This window comes from Dreissena polymorpha, chromosome 5 (genome assembly GCF_020536995.1).
Source record: "Dreissena polymorpha isolate Duluth1 chromosome 5, UMN_Dpol_1.0, whole genome shotgun sequence".
Lineage (NCBI taxonomy): Eukaryota > Metazoa > Mollusca > Bivalvia > Myida > Dreissenidae > Dreissena > Dreissena polymorpha.
The window spans coordinates 112,779,259-112,801,639 of NC_068359.1; the positions used below are offsets into that span (position 1 = coordinate 112,779,259).

At 34.8% G+C, this 22,381-nt stretch overlaps 1 protein-coding gene across 1 annotated transcript in view; it reads left to right on the plus strand.

Moving 5' to 3' along the window:
* LOC127880904 (synapsin-like) overlaps positions 1-21,849 on the plus strand; it is an 88,228-nt gene extending 66,379 nt beyond the window's left edge. Inside the window, exons 10-13 of the mRNA XM_052428398.1 lie at positions 2,641-2,756; positions 5,946-6,117; positions 16,466-16,692; positions 17,896-21,849. Coding sequence (XP_052284358.1) covers positions 2,641-2,756; positions 5,946-6,117; positions 16,466-16,692; positions 17,896-18,115 — 735 coding nt within the window. The 3' untranslated portion in view covers positions 18,116-21,849. The remainder of the gene's footprint in view (positions 1-2,640; positions 2,757-5,945; positions 6,118-16,465; positions 16,693-17,895) is intronic.
* The last annotated feature ends 532 nt before the right edge of the window (positions 21,850-22,381 follow it).

Consider the following 22,381-nt stretch of genomic DNA (forward strand, 5'->3'; position numbering starts at 1 on the left):
TGAAGGGTTTTCCAAAAAATATGTAAACATATGGCCCCCCTTTCGCCTTTTTCACATATCTTCAATAAATAGATTTTTATGGTCCCTGTTTCAATAGGATGACATCATAATATGCATTCCTAAATTCCACAAACCAGTACCGTATTTACTCTATGTTTTCGGACACTCTAAGTTTTCAGAAACCCCTTTTTTAGCAAAAATAATTATTTTTCGTGACTCTTAATTTTCGGACACATGAGTTTTCGTCCATAATTAAAGGGATCTTTTCACGCTTTGGTAAATTGGCAAAATTGAAAAAAGTTGTTTCAGATTCGCAAATTTTCGTTTTAGTTATGATATTTGTGAGGAAACAGTAATACTGAACATTTACCATGGTCTAATATAGCCATTATATGCATCTTTTGACGATTTTAAAACCTAAAAATTATAAAGCGTTGCAACGCGAAACGATTGAATAATTTGGAGAGTTCTGTTTTTGTCGTTAAATTTTGTGAAACTACGAAGATTGCTTATATAAGGTATAAAATACGTCAAGAATGTGTACTCGTCGGAATAGCTCAGTAGGCTAAAGCGTTTTTACTTCAGGACTCTGGCAGGACTCCAGGGGTCACTGGTTCGAAACCTGCTCCGGGCAATGTTCTTTTCCTTTTTTTATTTTTTTTCTTGATTTTTAACTGAAGCTTTTACGATCCAATGTTTACATTTATCAATATAAAGCATTTAATGAATAAGTTAAAAAATGCCAAAATCTGTGAAAAGGCCCCTTTAATGTCTCTAAGTTTTCAGACAGTATATTTTACAGCGCTATTTTACCAAATTTCGGTCCTGTTTTCGATATCTAATGACACTTCGATCATGGGGTTTTACAACCAGATTAACATCATAAAACATGGCAGGTGCATGCCTGAGGGCAACGGACCATTACATTTACGTTATTGGGTAAATAACCTTGTAAACTGGTATTAAACAATGGTTTTGCATGACAGCATAAGCGTTATGACTATTACCAGGGGTAGTGCCAAATAACAGTTCAATTATGTAACGCAATGGTACTACCCCTTCTCAGTAAAATAACGGACAAATACTAAACACTTCAAAGTGTGATGCACTGTATTGTAAGTTTTACGAACAATGGAAGGTGTTAGACAACAACTTTCGGAAATGAACAAACAAAGAATTCATAGTTTGCTTTTTTTATTGTGTTAATTACAAGTTCATACTAGCGAGTATCGGTACATCACATGCTCATCTTTCAACTTGTTGGTCAAATTACAACCTTGTAGTCACTTTCTGTCAAATAAATTAAGCATTTAAAATTAATTAAAATGCAGTGCAAACATATTTAACTTTAATTTATAATATACGGCATGGTATTTTACCGGTAGTCGTTGATACAATTGACGCTATTTTCGGACACTTCAATTTTCGACTCTTAAGTTTTCGGACACCGGTATTTTGTGAATATTTTTCGTATCTAAGTTTTCGGACACACATTTTTATGTCCCCCACTATAGTAGTGAAGACCATATTGTTTTTGCCCTGTCTGTTGGTCTGTCTGTTGGTCTGTCTGTTGGTCTGTTTGCGCCAACTTTAACATTTTGCAATAACTTTTGCTATATTGAAGATAGCAACTTCATATTTGGCATGCATGTGTATCTCATGAAGCTGCACATTTTGAGTGGTGAAAGGTCAAGGTCAAGGTCATCCTTCAAGGTCAGAGGTCAAATATATATGGCCAAAATCGCTCATTTTATGAATACTTTTGCAATATTGAAGATAGCAAATTGATATTTGGCATGCATGTGTATCTCATGGAGCTGCACATTTTGAGTGGTGAAAGGTCAAGGTCAAGGTCATCCTTCAAGGTCAGAGGTCAAATATATGTGGCCCAAATCGCATATTTTATAAATACTTTTGCAATATTGAAGATAGCAACTTGATATTTGGCATGCATGTGCATCTCATGGAGCTGCACATTTTGAGTGGTGAAATGTCAAGGTCATCCTTCAAGGTCAGAGGTCAAATATATGTGGCCCAAATAGCTTATTTTATGAATACTTTTGCAATATTGAAGATAGCAACTTGATATTTGGCATGCATGTGTATCTCATGGAGCTGCACATTTTGAGTGGTGAAAGGTCAAGGTCATCCTTCACAAGGTCAAGGTCATCCTTCAAAGTCAAACGCCATATAGGGGAACATTGTGTTTCACAAACGCATCTTGTTTAAATTGTTTTTAAGTGTCCGGAAACATAGAGTAATTGCGGTAGTTTCCTCTGGAAGGTATTGAGAATCAAACCCTTGATACCAAGTTAATAGGCATACATGCTATCTGCTATGCCATGCAACCTTTCAATGTTTATTATAACCCTGGGAGGGAGTAAATTTGAATCCATTAGTCGACCACATGGTCTGTTTGTTTGTCCCCCTAAATTTCATTAGTTTATATAGCAAACTTCTTTGAAATTTGGAAAGCTACTGGATTGAAATTTAAAAATTCATTACAAAGTGTAGATGTGCAAGGCAATTTTTCATTTGCAATATGCCATACATTCCTGGGTTATATGCCCTTTTTTAGCAGACAAAGTGTATATGGGGGATGTTTTGTGGCAAGCTCTAGTTTTTTCAATGTTGTTGCAGGTGAATGACTCGGCAATGATGTTGCTAGGTGAGACCCAGGAAGAGGATCGCAAACTGATAGCTGAGCTGACCCTGTCCAAGATGCAGGCCTTTCTCAAACCAGTGAACACCAATGTGTAAGATATGGATTTCATACGCAAAATACATATAACACAAAAATATCAAATACTCTGGCACACCAGACTGGTGTCCCCATAACGGTAAAAAAAAGAACAAGTTTTTGAAAAAAATGGTGTACATGTAGTCATGATAAGAGTGCCAATGAGTTTTAAAAAGAAATCCAGGTGCCATCAACCATTGCCTCCAAGTCCGGCTATCTGTTTTTATGCCCCCGGATCGAAATATCGGGGGTATATTGTTTTTGGCCTGTCTGTCATTGTTTGTGTCCGTGTGTGTCCCAGAACTTTAACCTTCTTCATAACTTTTGCAATATTGAACGTAGCAACTTGATATTTGGAATGCATGTGTATCTCATGGAGCTGCACATTTTGAGTGGTTCAAGGTCAAAGGTCAAAAAAAAAATCAAAGCAGCGCATTAGGGGGCATTGTGTTTCTGACAAACACATCTCTTGTTTTATTTATGTGCAGGTGGCATTCTCATGTTCTAAGCATTTTTACTAGATTATACTGTGATCTCTCAGAGTTCTCACTGCCAACATCTGCCACTTCACAGCATCCACAATATGTTCTTGGCATGTCTTTTCAGTCTTCTTGACCTTGGCATTTGTCTTGCTACTGCAGGACACCCGTAGATAGTCTATGTTGTATGACTGTGTATTAAATAGCTGACAATTTTTCAGAAATGTTAATTAATTTATGTAATGGTTCATTCTTTCTTAAGAACTTTACATTTTGTGTTAAACAAAAAATGAGTGCTTTTATATTACAGAAAGGTGAAAATAGTGGCTAAATAATTCTTGTTACATTGTAATTGCCTGTAAAAAAATAGTATAATATATTATGGACAAACAACTATAAAGTGACTCCCAGAACATTTCTCATATCAAGGCTTGAGCACTGCTGTATCTGTTTAACATTATATCATATCAGGAACTATTTAGTTTAACACAACAACCATTGGCATGGGATTATATTAGCCTCATATCAGATACTATTTAGTTTCACACAACAATCATTGACATGGGATTATATTAGCCTCATATCAGATACTATTTAGTTTCACACAACAACCATTGACATGGGATTATATTAGCCTCATATCAGATACTATTTAGTTTCACACAACAACCATTTACATGGGATTATATTAGCCTAATATCAGATACTATTTAGTTTCACACAACAGACATTGACATGGGATTATATTAGCCTCATATCAGATACTATTTAGTTTCACACAACAACCATTGACATGGGATTATATTAGCCTCATATCAGATACTATTTAGTTTCACACAACAACCATTGACATCGGATTATATTAGCCTCATATCAGATACTATTTAGTTTCACACAACAACCATTGACATGGGATTATATTAGCCTCATATCAGATACTATTTAGTTTCACACAACAACCATTGACATGGGATTATATTAGCCTCATATCAGATACTATTTAGTTTCACACAACAACCATTGACATCGGATTATATTAGCCTCATATCAGATACTATTTAGTTTCACACAACAACCATTGACATGGGATTATATTAGCCTAATATCAGATACTATTTAGTTTCACACAACAGACATTGACATGGGATTATATTAGCCTCATATCAGATACTATTTAGTTTCACACAACAACCATTGGCATGGGATGATATAAGCCTCATATCAGATACTATTTAGTTTCACACAACAACCATTGACATGGGATTATATTAGCCTCATATCAGATACTATTTAGTTTCACACAACAACCATTGACATGGGATTATATTAGCCTCATATCAGATACTATTTAGTTTCACACAACAACCATTGACATGAGATTATATTAGACTCATATCAGATACTATTTAGTTTCACACAATCAGGGTTCGACATTAATTTTTTTTACAGCAAGACCATCGGACCAGCTCCTCTTAAAATCTACTAGCCCGAATCTGATGTATACTAGACCATAAATGACATTGCAAATAAACACACTTGTGTCATGTAACTGTTTAATCAGGATTTATCAGTAAAAAATCAGTGAACACCAGAAAGTTATTTTGATGCATAGAGTAAACAGTTTTTGCTTTTCTTCGTCCTGTTCAAACCATGGAAACTCAATTTTCCATTTAGGATAAAATTGACGTTTTCTTTTTTTTTATATTCAAGTTTCCTGTCAGTTTTACCGACGGATTCTTCTTTTTTTTACTGATTTTTCGACGAAAATCCGAACTTGAACAAAGCCATTCTTTAAATTACATTCTTTCGTCTGCTACGCCAAAATGTTTGCATTGATGAAACAGATTTTCGTTAGAAGTCGTAAAAACATGCTGTTAATGTTTACGACACTGCAGAAAATCATTAATATTCATGACAACTTGACCAATGGAAAAAGCAATTTCTGCTTCCTTTGCGTCTAAAAATAGCGATGAATCATGTGGATGCTCCGTGTTTATTTATATACGCTAGTTTTGTTCTGATGTAAATAACGGATACGAGAGTAATTTTACACATTAAGAAAAAAGGTTTTCACAGCAGTTAGTTATAGTTCTATTAATCATTAAAGATTTTTTCATGTACGACCAGTCGGACAAGCTAGCCCGCAGTTTAACTAGCCCGACCACCGATCTTACTAGACAATGTCTGTCTGACGTGCCTTAGTGTCGAACCCTGACAATAACCATTGACATGGGATTATATTAGCCTCATATCAGATACTATTTAGTTTCACACAACAACCATTGACATGGGATTATATTAGCCTCATATCAGATACTATTTAGTTACACACAACATCCATTGACATGGAATTATATTAGCCTCATATCAGATACTATTTAGTTTCACACAACAACCATTGACATGGCATTATATTAGCCTCATTCTGGGGAAACAGGGCTAATTGATGTGCGGAAAGTGTCGTAAACAGGGCTAATTGATGTGCGGAAAGTGTTGTAAACTGGGCTTATTGATGTGCGGAAAGTGTTGTAAACTGGGCTAATTGATGTGCGGAAAGTGTCGTCCAAGATGAGGCTGTGCAATTCGCAAAGGGCTAATCAGGGACGAAACTTTCTGCTTTTATTGATTTTTTGTTAAAAGGAATTACATCTATCTTCCAAAGGAAATTCCATGTTTAGGCGGGGCGCCAAGTTTTTCCTAGAACAGGTCTCATTTTGTACCTACAGAAAATCCTCAAACACCAGTTCGGTGATAGGCTACACGATGAATGGCAATAACCCTGGGGCCTCCAGCACAAGCCCAGGCCCTCACGGAGCCCCGCCCCCCAGGGGCCCCCAGCCCCAGGGTGTTCCTCAGAGGCCCCCTGACCCCAGGGGTCAAGGTCAAGTTCAACCACAGGTAGGCAACAAGCATGCATCATGAATAAGTAGTGGTGCTGCAGTTTGTTGTGTATGTAAAATTAGAATATTTGGTACAGTAAATATAATAATAATTATTCATTGATGCAAACCCAAAAATAAACAGTTTTTCCAGATTATTCATAAAACAAATTTGAAAAGAAGATTTCAGTCAGATCTTAAGTAAAATTACATAAATTGTTCTTTGGAAATCATCACTACTAAAGAATGTAAAACTAAAAAAGGTGTGAAGACTAATGGATCTATTTATGTGCAGAACATTCCATTTGGTCTATGTCAGATTTACTCATATCAAATGTGCTTAATAAAAGTAATTTAATTTAGACATTCAATTAAATACTGCCTTTCATATTAGGAATTGATACACCACAAGATAGGTGGGCAATTATAGCAACAATATTGGTGCGGTCTCATTAAATTCTAATTAAGTCTGCACCTTTACATCCCATGTGTGTCATGGTACCTATTGAGCCTCAATCTGGGAAAACTGGGCTTAATGCATGTGCTTATTGTGTCATCCCCTGATTGGCCAGTGCAGTCACAGACAACAATACTTTACCTTAATTTGATTTTTGGTTGGAAGTGCCTATCTTTAAACAAAAACATTAATAAAAGTGGAAAGTGTTGTCCCTGATTGGCCTGTGTTGACTGCACAGCCTAATCTGGGACAACACTTTAGCTGCATGCATTTAGCCCAGTTTTCACAGAATGAGTTGCATTCTATGTTAACTGTCAACCTTAAAATAAGCAAAAATGAATATTGTACGTGTCTGTTTGTTTGCAGAAACTAGATTCAGAAAGATTATTCAGATGTGAACTAAAAATTCAGAATGATTATTCAGTTGTGAACTAAGTTTTTTTTTACAGATCTTTATTAGTTTAGTTTAAACCTATTTATTTTAGCTTGATTGCATCGAAAGCTTCAGGCTTATCAAAACGCTCTCGAGTCCATTTCCTGAGCCTAGAACCAGTACTTCATGTCTTTTGGGGAAATCTAAGGAACACTCCCACAGTGGGGATCGAACCCATGATCACCCGGTCCCTATCCATTACACCACAGCGATCCCAGATCTTTATTAACAATATTACCCTTAAAAATTGCACCAGTCCTGTTGTATATGAAAAACGATATGCAATATTCAATTAAATATACAGTAATGTGTCAAAAATGCTTTATTTGTTGACATTTTTTTAACAATTTCGTTAGTGATGATTAATATGCAAATATTTTTTTTTTTTTAATTATTTTAAAGTGATGACATATAAAGTGAAAATGTACAAAACCTTAAATCACACATAAGTTTGAATAGTTGCATTTTTAAAATATGCTGCAATACTATATTCAAAAGTGGTGATTAAAGATGGAGTTATGATTAAACATAGACCTTTGAATACATATGAGTCGCATTCTGTGAAAAGGTGGTTTAGTGCATATGTGTAAAGTGTCATCCCAGATTAGCCTTTGCAGTCCACACAGGATAATCAGGGACAACACTTTCTTTTATGTTATTTTTTGTTTAAAGAAGGTCTCTTCTTAGCAAAAATCTAGTTTAGGGGGAAAGTGTCGTCCCTGATTAGCCTGTGCAGACTGCACAGGCTAATCTGGGACGACACTTTATGCACATGCATTTAACACCCTTTTCACAGAGCATGGCCCATATATATACTGAAATCTTGTTTTCTAGTAAAGATGCATGGTTTCATTCATTATGCACACCATGGTTGTGTGGGTAAAATTTGATTACTTTGGGCGAGGCTACTCGGTTGCAATCCTGGCATATGTCTGCATTCCAATGGCAAAATAAATTAAGGTATTTTAATTGGACACTTGATTAATATTGTTGGTTTTGGGATAACACATCACAATGTTAGTCACTGACATACTCATATTCTGTTGAAAGGATCTGTGAATCATAGTGATTATTAAAAAAAATCACAAATGTTTTCTTAATACAGAGGGTGCAGTAAGAAAGATTCAATTATTTTCTCTCATATTGTAGTTTAAGGTCTGTTAAGATCAGCTGTTGTTTTAATGCTTAAGGGAGACATGTAGCTTTAAAACTGTCAAAACTTTTTGGTTAAAAATCTGCTCTTTTGCTCACCCATTTTTTCTCTGGAAATCACAAAATTTTCTGGAAATGTTTTGTAAGTATACAATGGAAACCATGTTCAATATTTAGCCGAATCTCACTTGGCATTTTGAGTTGTGGCCGTCCCTTTTTTCTCAGCCATAACTTTGTACTATATTGATGGATTTAAAATAACTTTACACAAATGTAAACCATCATAAAATAACGTGTTGAGTGTCTTCCTACCACAAGGTCAAGACAACTTCAAGGTCAAATGTCAATCTTTACCATAAAACAGGATGGACTCTAAGTTTGTCAGGTAATACAAGTGTCACATCATCTAGTTCAATGATGTTATATATGGAATTGAAACCAATATTCGAAAGATGGGCCTATCTCGATATTGTTGAAAATAAAAAACATAGGAACATTATTACTAAATTACGTTTGTCGTCTCACAAATTATTTATTGAAACGGGTAGACACCAGAACATTGTCAGAGATCAATGCAAATATGTTTTATGCAACCTAAATGATATCGAGGATGAATATCACTTTGTTATTAAATATCCTTATTATGCCGTTGTTCTGAATACATTAATTCCAAACTATTATAGATTTCGCCCAAATATGTTCAAGTTTATCAAACTACTTAATAGTTCAAATTAAATAGTGCTAAGAAAACTAGCCATGTATTGTATAAAATGCTTAAAAATGCGAAAAAATATCTTGTATACATGTATGTAAGATAAATTACATATTTTTCACAAAGACAATAAGCTTTGAATAATGTTATATGTGTTGCATGTATTAAACTACATTTTACATTATGTATTAACCTCATACATGTGACATTCTCACTAAAACTTGCTGTATTTCATTCCTTTTTAAATTGATATTTCTTCAAAATGATTTATGTTTCGTATTTAATTGAAACGCATGCTGTTATTGCATATTTATGTTTATGATGATGAGATATATATATGCTTAAGTCGAAATAAACTATTCTGTTCTATTCTGTCATTCATCATGCAATTTGAAATAATTTATGGAAAATGACCAACACCATGATATGGCGGGTAAAACAAAAGTCTCTTTACCTCAAAGGACAAGGGCACACTTATATGGCAAGCAGTTCGACCCATAATTCCAAGAAACTAGGTTTTTACTGAGAACCTAGATTCTCATTCTGAGAATGTGTATATTATGTGTACCAAGTGCTTAGTGAGACTTCTTTTCAGTTTGTTTGCACTAGTTTCGATGTGAATTTTGCAAACACAGATTGTGTAGGCATCAAATATCATTATGCAATAAAAGAGCAACTGGATTTTAAGAAAACCTTGTTAGCTCACCTGTCACAAAGTGACAATGGTGAGCTTATGTGACCGTGTGATGTCCGGCGTATGTGCGTGTGTGCGTGCGTCCGTCAACAATTTGTTTGTGTAGACAGTAGAGGTCACAGTTTTCATCCAATCTTTATGAGATTTGGTCAGAATGTTCATCTTGATGAAATCTGGGTTGGGATTGTGTTTGGGTCATCTGGGGTCAAAAACTAGGTCATTAGGTCAAAAACTAGGTCACATTATAGGTCAAATAATAGAAAACATTGTGTAGACAATAGAGGTCGAGGATTTCATCCAATCTTTTTGAAATTTGGTCAGAATGTTTATCTTGATAATATCTGGGTTGGGATTGTTTGGGTCATCTGGGGTCAAAAACTAGGTCACTAGGTCAAAAACTAGATCAAATAATAGAAAAACCTTGTGTAGACAGTAGAGGTCACAGTTTTCATCCAATCTTTATGAAATTTGGTCAGAATGTTTATCTTGATAAAATCTGGGTTGGATTGTATTTGGGTCATCTGGGGTCAAAAACTAGGTCAAATAATAGAAAAACCTTGTGTAGACAGTAGAGGTCACAGTCTTCATCCAATCTTTATGAAATTTGGTCAAAATGTTTATCTTTATAAAATCTGGGTTGGGATTGTATTTGGGTCATCTGGGGTCAAAAACAAGGTCACTAGGTCAAAAACTAGGTCAAATAATAGAAAAATAGAAAAACCTTGTGTAGACAATAGAGGTCGCAGTATTCTTTCAATCTTTATGAAATGTGGTCAGAATGTTTATCTTGATGAAATCTGGGTTGGATTGTATTTGGGTCATCTGAGGTCAAAAACTAGGTCACTAGGTCAAATAATAGAAAAATCGTCAACAATTTGTTAGTGTAGACAGTAGTGGTCACAATTTTCATCCAATCTTTATGAATTTTTGTCAGAATGTTTATCTTGATGAAATCAGGGTTGGGATTGTATTTGGGTGATCTGGGGTCAAAAACTAGGTCACTAGGTCAAAACTAGGTCACTAGGTCAAAAACTAGGTCACTAGGTCAAATAATAGAAAAACCTTGTCACAGTTTTCATCCAATCTTTATGAAATTTGGTCAGAATGTTTATCTTGATGAAATCTGGGTTTGGATTGTATTTGGGTCATCTGGAGTCAAAAACTAGGTCACTTGGTAATATAATAGAAAAACCTTGTGTAGACAAAAGAGGTCACAGTTTTCATCCAATCTTAAAAAATTTGATCAGAATGTTTATCTTGATGAAATCCGGGTTGGGATTTTTTTTGGGTCACCTGGGGTCAAAAACTAGGTCACTACCTCAAATAATAGAAAAACCATGTGTAGACAATAGAGGTCACAGTTTTCATCTAACCTTTATGAAATTTGGTCAGAATGTTTATCTTAATGATATCTGGGTTGGGATTGTATTTAGTTATTCATGTGAGCGATTCAGGGCCATCATGGCCCTCTTGTTTTTACTAGGTGGGCGAATAATTGGTACAGTTCCAAGCATTTTCTAGGTAAATATAGGGGTGTTTTTAAAGTGACAGTTTTCGGTTACATTTGTTTGATTTTCATAAAAAAGTAATACTAGAATTGATGTCAGTTGTTAAACATTATTTCTGCCAAGTTTCAGTAAAATCAATCACATAAAACACTTGTAAGGCAGTAAAAAGCTCCATTTCCGGGCGAAAATGGGCCGCTTACCAGTATAGAACGCAACCTCAGAATGTAATGTTTAATATTAAGTGATAAGCCTTCTGTCATTATTCGGGAAATAACATCCGATTTTGCAACATAAAAAGGTTATAAAAAGTTCACTAGGGGTTAGTCACATTGAACCGAAAGGGAAATTGTGTTATAATTGGTCAAAATTGAAAACCACAGTTCTCGCATGAGAGACTAAGTTTATGCCGTCCGACGCATAATTCTGGGAACCTGGGTTCACATGAGAACTATGGTTCCCAAATGAAAACCACGGATTTAATATTAAAGATGAGAATTCTCTTCATGAGAACTATGGTTTTCACAGACTATTTAACCTAAGTCTAGTAAGACTATCGCCGTTTGATGCAAATTTTATGATAACTTCTGGTGAAAACCTATGATATCGAATAAAAACTTGGGTTCTGGAAGCCATGTGCAATCTTCAAGGGAGAACCTAGATTCTCCTTCTGAGAACCTAGATTCTCAGTAAAAGCCTAGTTTCTTGGGATTGTGCGTTAAACCGCTTGCCATACACTTACATTTAGAGGTCAATAGTCACATTTTGCCATAAGATAGCTTATCAAATTGTAAAGGTCAATCAACATTTACCGGTATATCATTCTTATATTAACAATTCCAAACATTTTTTGATAACAATTAATCCCATCTTTCTGATGTTAACCAATCCACCATATGTATATTTGCAAGTACGTCATTCTTAGGTTAACAGCTCTGCCATTTTTAGCTCGACTATTATATATGAAATAAATATATTGGAGCTATCCTACTCACGTCGGTGTTTCCGTTACTGTTTCCGTTAGCGTTAGCATGCAAATGTTAATGTTTTCGTACTACCCCAATTATTTTCATTGTCCCTTGACATATTGCTCTCATATTTTGCATACTTGTTTACCAACATGACCCCAGCCTATAAACAAGAGCAGACAACTCTATCAAGCATTTTGTCATAATTATGGCCCCTTTTCCACTTAGAATATGCAGCAAATGTTAAAGTTTTCGTACTACCCCATTTATTTTCATTGTCCCTTGACATATTGCTTTCATATTTTGCATACTTGTTAACCAAAATCACCCCAACCTATAAACAAGAGCAGACAACTCTATCAAGCATTTTGTCATAATTATTGCTCCTTTTATACTTAGAATATGCATATTATTAGGGATGGCAAAATTATTCGAATATTCGATTGAATGGTCAGCATTCGAATAATAAAAATGATATTTGCATATTCGCATTTTTTTCCAAACGTAGTTTTACCAATATTTAATGAACTGTGAACCGCTTACTAAAAAGCAACCGAAATCACTAGGGAGTAACATGTTTGAGGTGATGTTCTTCGTGTTAAACTCATAACGCGGCCCGTATCAGTGTTGATTGTGCAATGCAATATACAGGCTCTAAGAAAGGCCCCGACTGTTGTTTGCCAATGGGGTGCCAATTAACGGTTTCAATTAACTGGCCAATAATAATTAAGTTTTGTGATCACAGTATGTACAGCCATTAAAATGTGTGAATTACTCAAATTGCGCAATGCAATATACTAACTATAAGAAAGGGCCCGAACTGTTGTTTGTCAATTAGGTACCAATTAAGGGCTTCAATTTACTTGCAAATAATAATTAAGTTTTTGTGATCACAGTTTCAGAACAGACATTTAAATATGTGAATTACTCAAAAGTAACAGATGATATAAATTAAACCATTATCAAGGAATCATAATTCAAATCTGAAAATGCCACCAGACCCTTCTGCAGTATGGAATACTTTACACGATCTGTGGATAAGAAGACCGCAATGTGTAATGTGTGTAAACTTAGTTTTACATATGCGCGGTCTGCTTTAAATCTGTGGAATCATTAAAAAATAAAATACTATGACACGATGTTTTTCATTCTATTTGTGCCCGATCACAGTATTGGTCATAGTATTAGTCGACAGCGATACAATTATTCGATAGCAACGTTAATAAACAGCCTCGTATTTAGCAAACGGATATAACTTACAAACCAATGGAAATTAATACATAACAAGGTAAAATCAATCAAGCTGTTTAATGCGAATATTCGAATATTCCATCGAATGAATTTGCGAACATTCGAATACCGATATTGGTATTCGATGCCATCCCTACATATTATTGATAAATCTATGTAAAGGTTTGCGTACTACCCCAAATATTTCCTATATCCTTTGACATATTGCTTTTATTTGTTGCATACTTGTTTACCAACATGACCCCAACCTATAAACAAGAGCAGACCACTGAATCAAGCATTTTGACATAAATAAGGCTCCTTTTACAATTAGATAATTGAACATTTTGCTTAAATTGCCATAACTTCTTTATTTATGATCATATTTATTATTACTTTGACAAAACAACACTTACCTGAATACCACAATGGATTCCACCCAAACAATGCCCCACGCCCCTACCCAGAATCCCTTCCCCCCCCCCCCCCCCAACCTCCCCCCCCCCCCCCATTTTTTTTTGTTTTGAAACATCATCTAATAAATTACCCCACCCCACATTATACCCCCACTCCCACTCTTGAATATTTCCCCATGATGGCTTTCTTTATACTGTCAAGTATAAAATAGTCAAGCGCGCTGTCCTCTAACAGCTTTTGTTATATAAACAACTCTACAATTCTTATATCAACAGCTCTGCAACTCTTATATGAACAACTTCACCATTCTGATATTTACAACTTCTTGATGCTTATGTTTACATCTTCATCATTCTTATGTTTACAACTCCACTTTTCTATATACTAATTTAACAAATACAACGATCTTATATCAACAACTCCACATTCTTATGTTAAGGCATCCATGATTCTTATGATAACAACTCCACAAGTCTAATATTAAAAACTATACTTTTTTTTATATGAAAAACTATTATTCTTTTTTAAGGGGTGTTGCGGCAGTTTATTTAACCAAGGATATATTTATAGCCACACTGATGATGCTGTTATCACAACTCAATATTTTTGTTATCAGTATCATCAGAAATGAACGATTAGTTTCATAATACAGTTGTCAGTGGTTCGATCCCAGGTGTGGTTAACTTTTTTTTTTTAACTTTTTTTTCTTTCTTTAATTTCATTCTTGTTTAATACTGGAGCTTTTTAGTCCTGTTGTTTACATTTATCATTTTAAAGCATTTAATAAAAACTTCAAAACATGCCGAAATCTGTGAACAAGTACATGTAAGTTATTAATGATTAAGGTCTAGTTTGATACTGAATGGTCTTATGTTTGTGATTAAATATTGTTTTTTATTTATGTCTTTTGGTAAGCTGTTGTGATCCCAGTTAAGGTTGTAAACAATTTCTAATGTTTATGCATATTTCTAACAATCTATGTACCAATACAAAAAAGTCATGGATTTTTCCTTATGACTGTATGTTATGAAATTTAAAGTAGACGGTATTAAAACAAAAAATCTCTGTTAAAAGTGCGGTGACCCCTTTTTATCCCCCGCCATAGGCGGAGAGATATTGTTTTGGTGTTGTCCGTCCGGCCAGCCGGCACTTTTGTGTCCGGAGTCATATCTTGGAAGTGCTTTGGCGGATTTCATTGAAACATGGTATGAGTATATATATATATATATATATATATATATATATATAAGAGGATGATGCACACCAATGGCATTGTACACCATTTGTTAATAACAGAGTTATTGCCCTTTGTATCTTGAAAAAATGCTTTTTTTGTGTCTGGAGCCATATCTTGAAAATGCTGTGGCGGATTTCATTGAAACTTGGTATGAGTATATATATGGATAAGAGGATGATGCACGCCAAATGACATTGTACACTATCTGTTAACAACGGAGTTATGGCCCTTTGTATCTTGAAAAAATGCTTTTTTTTGTATCAAATATAACATTTTTGTGTCCAGAAGCATATTGGCGGGGGATATCAATTCAACGAATTTGCTTGTTTTATTTGTTTTTTATGATGACAATACATAGATAAACATATTTGAGCAGTTTCGCAGAATTCTATTTGACAGAAAAAAAATAAATTCCATTTATGTGGTTACAATAGTAAAAAAATGACGTTTTTTTGGGTGACATAAACATTATAAAAAATGAATTTCTTAAAATTAAACTTGTGTACTCTATTTTATTGGTAGTGTGTGGTTTAATTAAATGGTATATGATTATCTTAACTTATATAATATCTACATGATTCCAATTTCATAGGTTATTAATTATTTTTAAGCAATTAGAGATTTTTCAGTTTTATTGAAAAAGTACATGTCATATAATGGTGAATAAAATCATAACAAGGCCGGTGACCCGATGTTTTTATTTAATTTTTCGTATAGTATTTAAGAAATAGTAAACTCCACTGAGGTCCCTATGGCATTATAGTGACCAGCCAGGCAGCAGCAAACTATATATGGACGGAAGCCGTAGCCTGAGGTCCATATACAGTTTGTGGCTGCCTGGCTGGTCACTATAATGCCATTGGGACCGAAGTGGAGTTTACTATTTCTTATATTACATCAAAGAGTTTCCCCATTACCATTGTACAGTGTTGTACGATTGTTTATGGTTTAAAAGAGATAAACTGAGAATTTCACAGGAATAATGACGTCATTTCGTTGAAAAAATGACGTCATTTTACAGTAAAGCAGTGCACATTTGTTGGTGTGTAACCCCAAACGGTCCATATACAAAAAATAGTGACCGGCCCATATACTATTAGGTTCATCTATCGCATTTTACAGACTGAAACCGGTCATATAGATATAGAAGGACCAATATCTCTGAGATGTAATATTTATATATATATATCTTAAATATAAATTTTAGACATAATCTATTTGATGGAAAAAAAATCAGCAAAACTGCAGCAACACCCCTTAACAGCTAAAGCAGTCTTAAATAAAGGCCTCCAAATTTTTTCTGTTTACAACTCCATTATTCGTACGTTAACAACTCTATCATTCTTACATAATAACAAAGCAACAATTCTTATATTAACAACTCCAACATTCTTATTTGTGGTTATATAATAACTCCTTTGCATTTTAATTACTACATACCCAAATGGACATTTTTTATTTCCAGTTCTTCATACAATTTTGCCAATACAAAAAATAATATTTTACTCACATCATGTTAAAGGTACAGAGGTACAACAACTCTGCACTTTCTGTTATCACAGCAGATGAACGGCAGACGTGATGTGGACCCACGGCAAGTGAACGGTCCCCAGGGTCTGCCTCAAGCCCTGCCTGGTCAGGGGATGGGCCCCTATCTTCCGGGCGTTACTCCCCAATCCCAGCAAGACGGTATGGTTCCCCACCCACAGGGGATGCCCCACGCACCCACTCAGCCATTCCAGCAGCGTCCACCACCTCAACCAAGAAACGGGCAACAACAACCGCCAAGGTGACTGGATAGGCGTAAACAAAATTATTTCCTCATACTCGATTGACCTTTATATTTTTAGCAGACTTTTTGGTATTTTAGATTCAGTGGTCTATTATTTAAATTAAATTTACTTGTATTTGTTTAATATACCTTTACACATTAAAGCAAGGAATGTTGCTAAGAGATTAGGAAGATTTAGGTCAACATTATCATTATTAAAAGAGAAAAATAACTTGTGTATAGAAACAATTCAGATTTGCACAACTACCTTCGCTTTTAGAGATGTTGGCTACTTTTTAGAGATGTTGGTTGAAACAAACATTATCTGTTTGCCTTACTAGCTGCGGACAGATTATTAGCTGTAGCTTTAACCCTTTCAGTGCGGGAACCGAATTTTGAAGGCCTTTGCAAACAGTTTGGATCCAGATGAGACGCCACAGAATGTGGCATCTCATCAGGATCCAAACTGTTTGCTATTCTGATAGTATTCTTTGAAAAAAAATTGAAGAAAATGCTAATTTTAGAAATTCAGCAGACGACATTTTAGCAGAAGACAAATTTCCCAGCATGCAAAGGGTTAAATTACTTCATAAGAAAGGAAGAAATGAGCCTCACTCCTTGAAAAGAGCCTGTGCATGTGCGTAAAGTGTCAGATTAGCCTTCACAGGCTAATCAGGGACGACACTTTCCGCCGAAACTAGTTTTTTGCTAAGAAAATACTTTCTTTAATCGAAAAATATCATAAAAGCAGGAAGTGCTGTCCTTGATTAGCCTGTGTGGATTGCACAGGCTAATCTGGGACTACACTTTACGCAAATGAAAAAAGACCCCTTTTCACAGAGCAAGGCTCCAATGCCATTTGCATTCTTCTTATTATACAAGATGTTAGATCTTTGATGTCCATGATGTAAATATTAGCATGTAAGCAACAAAATACATTTTTTTGAAGCAAAGATAACAGCTTGTAAGGTTGCTTTTGATGTCCCTTTGGTATGCAAACTTTGGTATGGAACATTTCAAAGTCTTGTATTATAAAAGTCTGAGATTATCGGTTGAGGAAGACATTCTTGTGTGTCTGAACTGCTCAATGCAATAATAATATATAAGCTATGTTTGTATTGAATTTATATAGAAGCAAATTGATATTTTTACACAATTAAGGCCACAATGTTTAAATAAGTAACCTATGACTCATCCAAGGTGATGTTGGTGTATTGACAGAGGACCCCCACCCCACAACATGGTGCACCGGGCCCCACCCCCCAACCCAGGGGAAACACCAGCCCAACAGCAACAGCGTCTTCAGCAGCATCAACAGCAACAACAACAACAGCAACAACAAGCACAGCGCCAGATGTCGAGGGGCCAGTCGAAGGAGGGGGAAGAAGATACCATGAAAAATCTTCGTAAAACTTTTGCTGGAATATTTGGCGATATGTAGTATGTGTTGTCAGTGTTTATGTACCAACATTGTTTCATGTTTGGCTAGTGAAATAAGAATGGTTCGAATGTTTTTGTCTATAGTTAAAATGAAGATTTAGATAATACATGTGTACATGTTTTTTTAAATTACAAGGGTTAGTGACTGTAATCGCTTACTCATGATAATTGTGGTAAATTAGACAGCTTAAATGTGTGCATATTTAATACCTACTTTATGATCACTTTCATTGTACAGTCATGTTATCTCTTGTTGCCAGCATTGCTGTGCTCCCTTTATCAAAAGCATGCATAACATGAATGGACTTTAGGGTGAACCACATGTCCAAACAATGGTTCAAAGTTGATTCCATGAAATGTTCAATGTAAATTCTATTAATCTGAAGATGTATACTGAGTGTAAGTATTGTATTCAATATTGTCAATTCTGAGTGTACAATTAATTTAATCCCTAGCAGTACCAGTAAACAATTAAGTGCAACCAGAAAAGAATGTTGAATGTATAAAATGGTACTGTATAGTGTGGTATAGTCAATTAAAAGCAATAGTTGTATAATTTATTAATTAATTTAAATGAAGCGTATGATTATGTATATGTTTATTAACTACTGTTTTTTCCAATGTGCAATATTTTATGCTCCATATGTACTATGTCATTAATTAGGCATATTGAATTTGCAGTTTATCTGGTATATGTAAGCAGTAAGTGTGCTATTTAAGTGGTTTCCTCAAAATGTGTGTACCTTTAACCTATAAAGTGAATGTTTAAGTGTCTATGAATGATAAAGACACATTTGTCTGTACTTAATTAAATACCTTATGACTCTGCATGTGTTTATCTAAACCTGGGTTGGTATAAAACACGACATATAAGTAACAATAAGGTCATGACACACAAAAGCTGTCGCTCTTTTGAGAAACCTCATGATAGTAACAATATGTGTATATACATGTATTTGTAGGTATCAGCAACTGTAGTCATTTGCTATTGCATAAGTGCATGACAAATTTGATAGATCTTTATCACTGACAAGATGTTAACAACAATCCTTGGCCAGAAAGTGCTGTTATAATTGGGTTATGAGAGGAAAAGTGATGGTCAGTTTTAGCCAAAACAGAGCATGAATTGCAACTCTAATTGTTAACCCTTTGCATGCTGGGAAATTTGTCTTCTGCTAAAATGTCGTCTGCTGAATTTCTAAAATTAGCATTTTCTTCGATTTTTTTCAAACAATACTATCAGAATAGCAAACAGTTTGGATCCTGATTAGACGCCACGTTCTGTGGCGTCTCATCTGGATCCAAACTGTTTGCAAAGGCCTTCAAAATTCGGTTCCCGCACTGAAAGGGTTAATTGTATAACAAGCATCATTTCTTTTCCATGTCACGACAAAGTGTATGTTGTGATGGCGGGGCAAATATCCCCGAAACCTACTGGCCAATGTCAAAATCAGAGAATGTGTGGCATGTATACCAGTAAGCTTCAATATTGCATGGGCACATTGGAAGCTGGAAGCTCTAGTCAAACATTTCATGAGATTTTTTACTGCTGTTTCTGCATTCTGGGTATGTAAGGAGAGAATCATGCTCATGTACAAATAAGCATTTTCCATTATACGTATATGTTGTACATTATTTTGTTGATACTTTGATGTAGATAGATGTTGCTTTTATTTATTATAAACCAACATACAACTTTGTAAGTTTTGAGAAGCATGTAATCAATAGATTGGTTCAATAGTATGTGTGTTACTGAATGTCTTGTGTACATTCCATGGGTAATAAACTGTTGAATCAGCTAGCAGATAGGCATTAGAGTAAAAAGCTTTATTGTAGAAAAAGTACCATGAATTTAATATTAAACGGCATAAATACAATTTTATGAGTAAATAACTATAAAATCTTAAAAAGGAAATGCATTACTATCAAGATTTTTTTGATGATTTCATGTTTATGAACATTTTTCAAAATTGATAAAAAGTACTACAAAATGAAATATATTTGAACAGATATCACATATGATTGATTCTTCAGTTATGTCAGTAGATTGCATGACCAAGTAAAAATTTCATTTTATCATTCTTAATCAGCTACTGTTACTTGACTTCTTCATAAAGAATTAACCTTGAAAATTGAAATGTCGAAGTATACTTGTTAGTTTAATAATTTTCATGTTCTGTTTTTTTATCCGTAAAGTTTATCTATTGTTAGAAACTCATCTAAAACTAAATGTAGCAAAACCATATTCAAATTATCGATTTAAATTGTATCATAGTGTTAATTACTGTTTGTTATGCCCCCCTTCGAAGAAGAGGGGGTATATTGCTTTGCTCATGTCGGTCTGTCTGTCCGTCCACCAGGTGGTTTCCGGATGATAACTCAAGAACGCTTGGGCCTAGGATCATGAAACTTCATAGGTACATTGATCATGACTTGCAGATGACCCCTATTGATTTTGAGGTCACTAGGTCAAAGGTCAAGGTCACGGTGACCCGAAATAGTAAAATGGTTTCCGGATGATAACTCAAGAACGCTTAGGCCTAGGATCATGAAACTTGATAGGTAGATTGATCATGACTTGCAGATGACCCCTATTGATTTTCAGGTCACTAGGTCAAAGGTCAGGGTCACAGTGACCCAAAATAGTAAAATGATTTCCGGATGATAACTCAAGAACGCTTAGGCCTAGGATCATGAAACTTGATAGGTAGATTAATCATGACTCGCAGATGACCCCTATTGATTTTCAGGTCACTAGGTCAAGGTCACAGTGACCCGAAATAGTAAATTGATTTCCTGATGATAACTCAAGAACGCTAATGGCTACGATCATAAAACTTCATAGGTACTTTGATCATGACTCGCAGATGACCCCTATTGATTTTCAGGTCACTTGGTCAAAGGTGAAGGTCACGATGACCCGAAATAGTAAAATTGTTTCTGGATGATAACTCAAGAACGTTTATGGCTAGGATCATGAAACTTCAAAGGTACATTGATTATGACTGGCAGATGACCCCTATAGATTTTCAGGTCACTAGGTCAAAGGTCAAGGTCACAGTGACAAAAAACATATTCACACAATGGCTGTCACTACAACGGAGAGCCCATATGGGTGGCATGCATGTTTTACAGACAGCCCTTGTTTTAAAGGTTTTTGAAAAAAGAATGTGTATTATAATTGTTTCTGTTACACTGTGTGTAGTTTGGGGTTTGGCCTTTTGTGCAATCCTGATTTTTTTCTTTCTGTGATATGTTTTCTTCTATTGTTCTTGTATTTTGTTGAAGAAATCATTTATATTTAAATCAAATTTCCAAATGGTGAACGAAATGCACACACAATAAGGCAAAATATAAATGTGGCTGTAGTATGCCCTGCCCCTCAGTTTTTAAGATATGCATAGAAGGAAAGTGTCATCTGACGGTGTTTGAACAAATAAGGAGTAACGAGTTTATAATTAATTGCTGTAGATTTTTTTGTCTATAACTCTGGTCACATTTTTTATAAGCGTAAAAGATTAAACCTAAAACGGGCATTATAATATGTACAATAATAGTGTGGACAACATTCCAACTGTTTATCTCGGTATCGTAGGTTTAAAATGTGTCTGCGTTATGTTAGAGTCATCAAGCTTTTTTTTTTACTCATAATGATACTTTTTGACTCATTTCTTTATTACATAAAAACATGCATGTGTTCCATAAGTAGGATAAATAAAGCAAAATTAAAAAACACTTGCTTTGTTTATTATTTACTTTGCCATGCATTGTGTATAATATGATTACAATAAGTAATTAAAACATTAGACATCTCTTTATATCACAATGCAAACAATTCCAAAAAAGTCATATTGAAATTGCACTATAAGATATATCGCCATTCCTACAGTACTCATCTTAATCATAAAAGAACAGTTTAAACAAAACCAGCCTAGGGCCTTGCAGTTCTAAACTTGTTTTTAACAAATATGAACACAAACATGCACCAATGATGAACAGTAATGGTAGGTGGTCTTTGGCTAGTGGAACTTATAATACAAAAACAGAAAATTCAAATGTTGGCATTTCATGAGTTTCTTCATGATCACATACACTTTGATCACAACCTTTATAACTTGTCAACTGCATATGGATTTTTTTTAGGTTTCATGTATCTGCGATGTGTATCCTCACATCAATCAAAACTTAACATCAACAAGGGCTGTTTGTAAAACATGCATGCCCCCCATATGGGCTGTCCATTGTAGTGGCAGCCATTGTGTGAGTA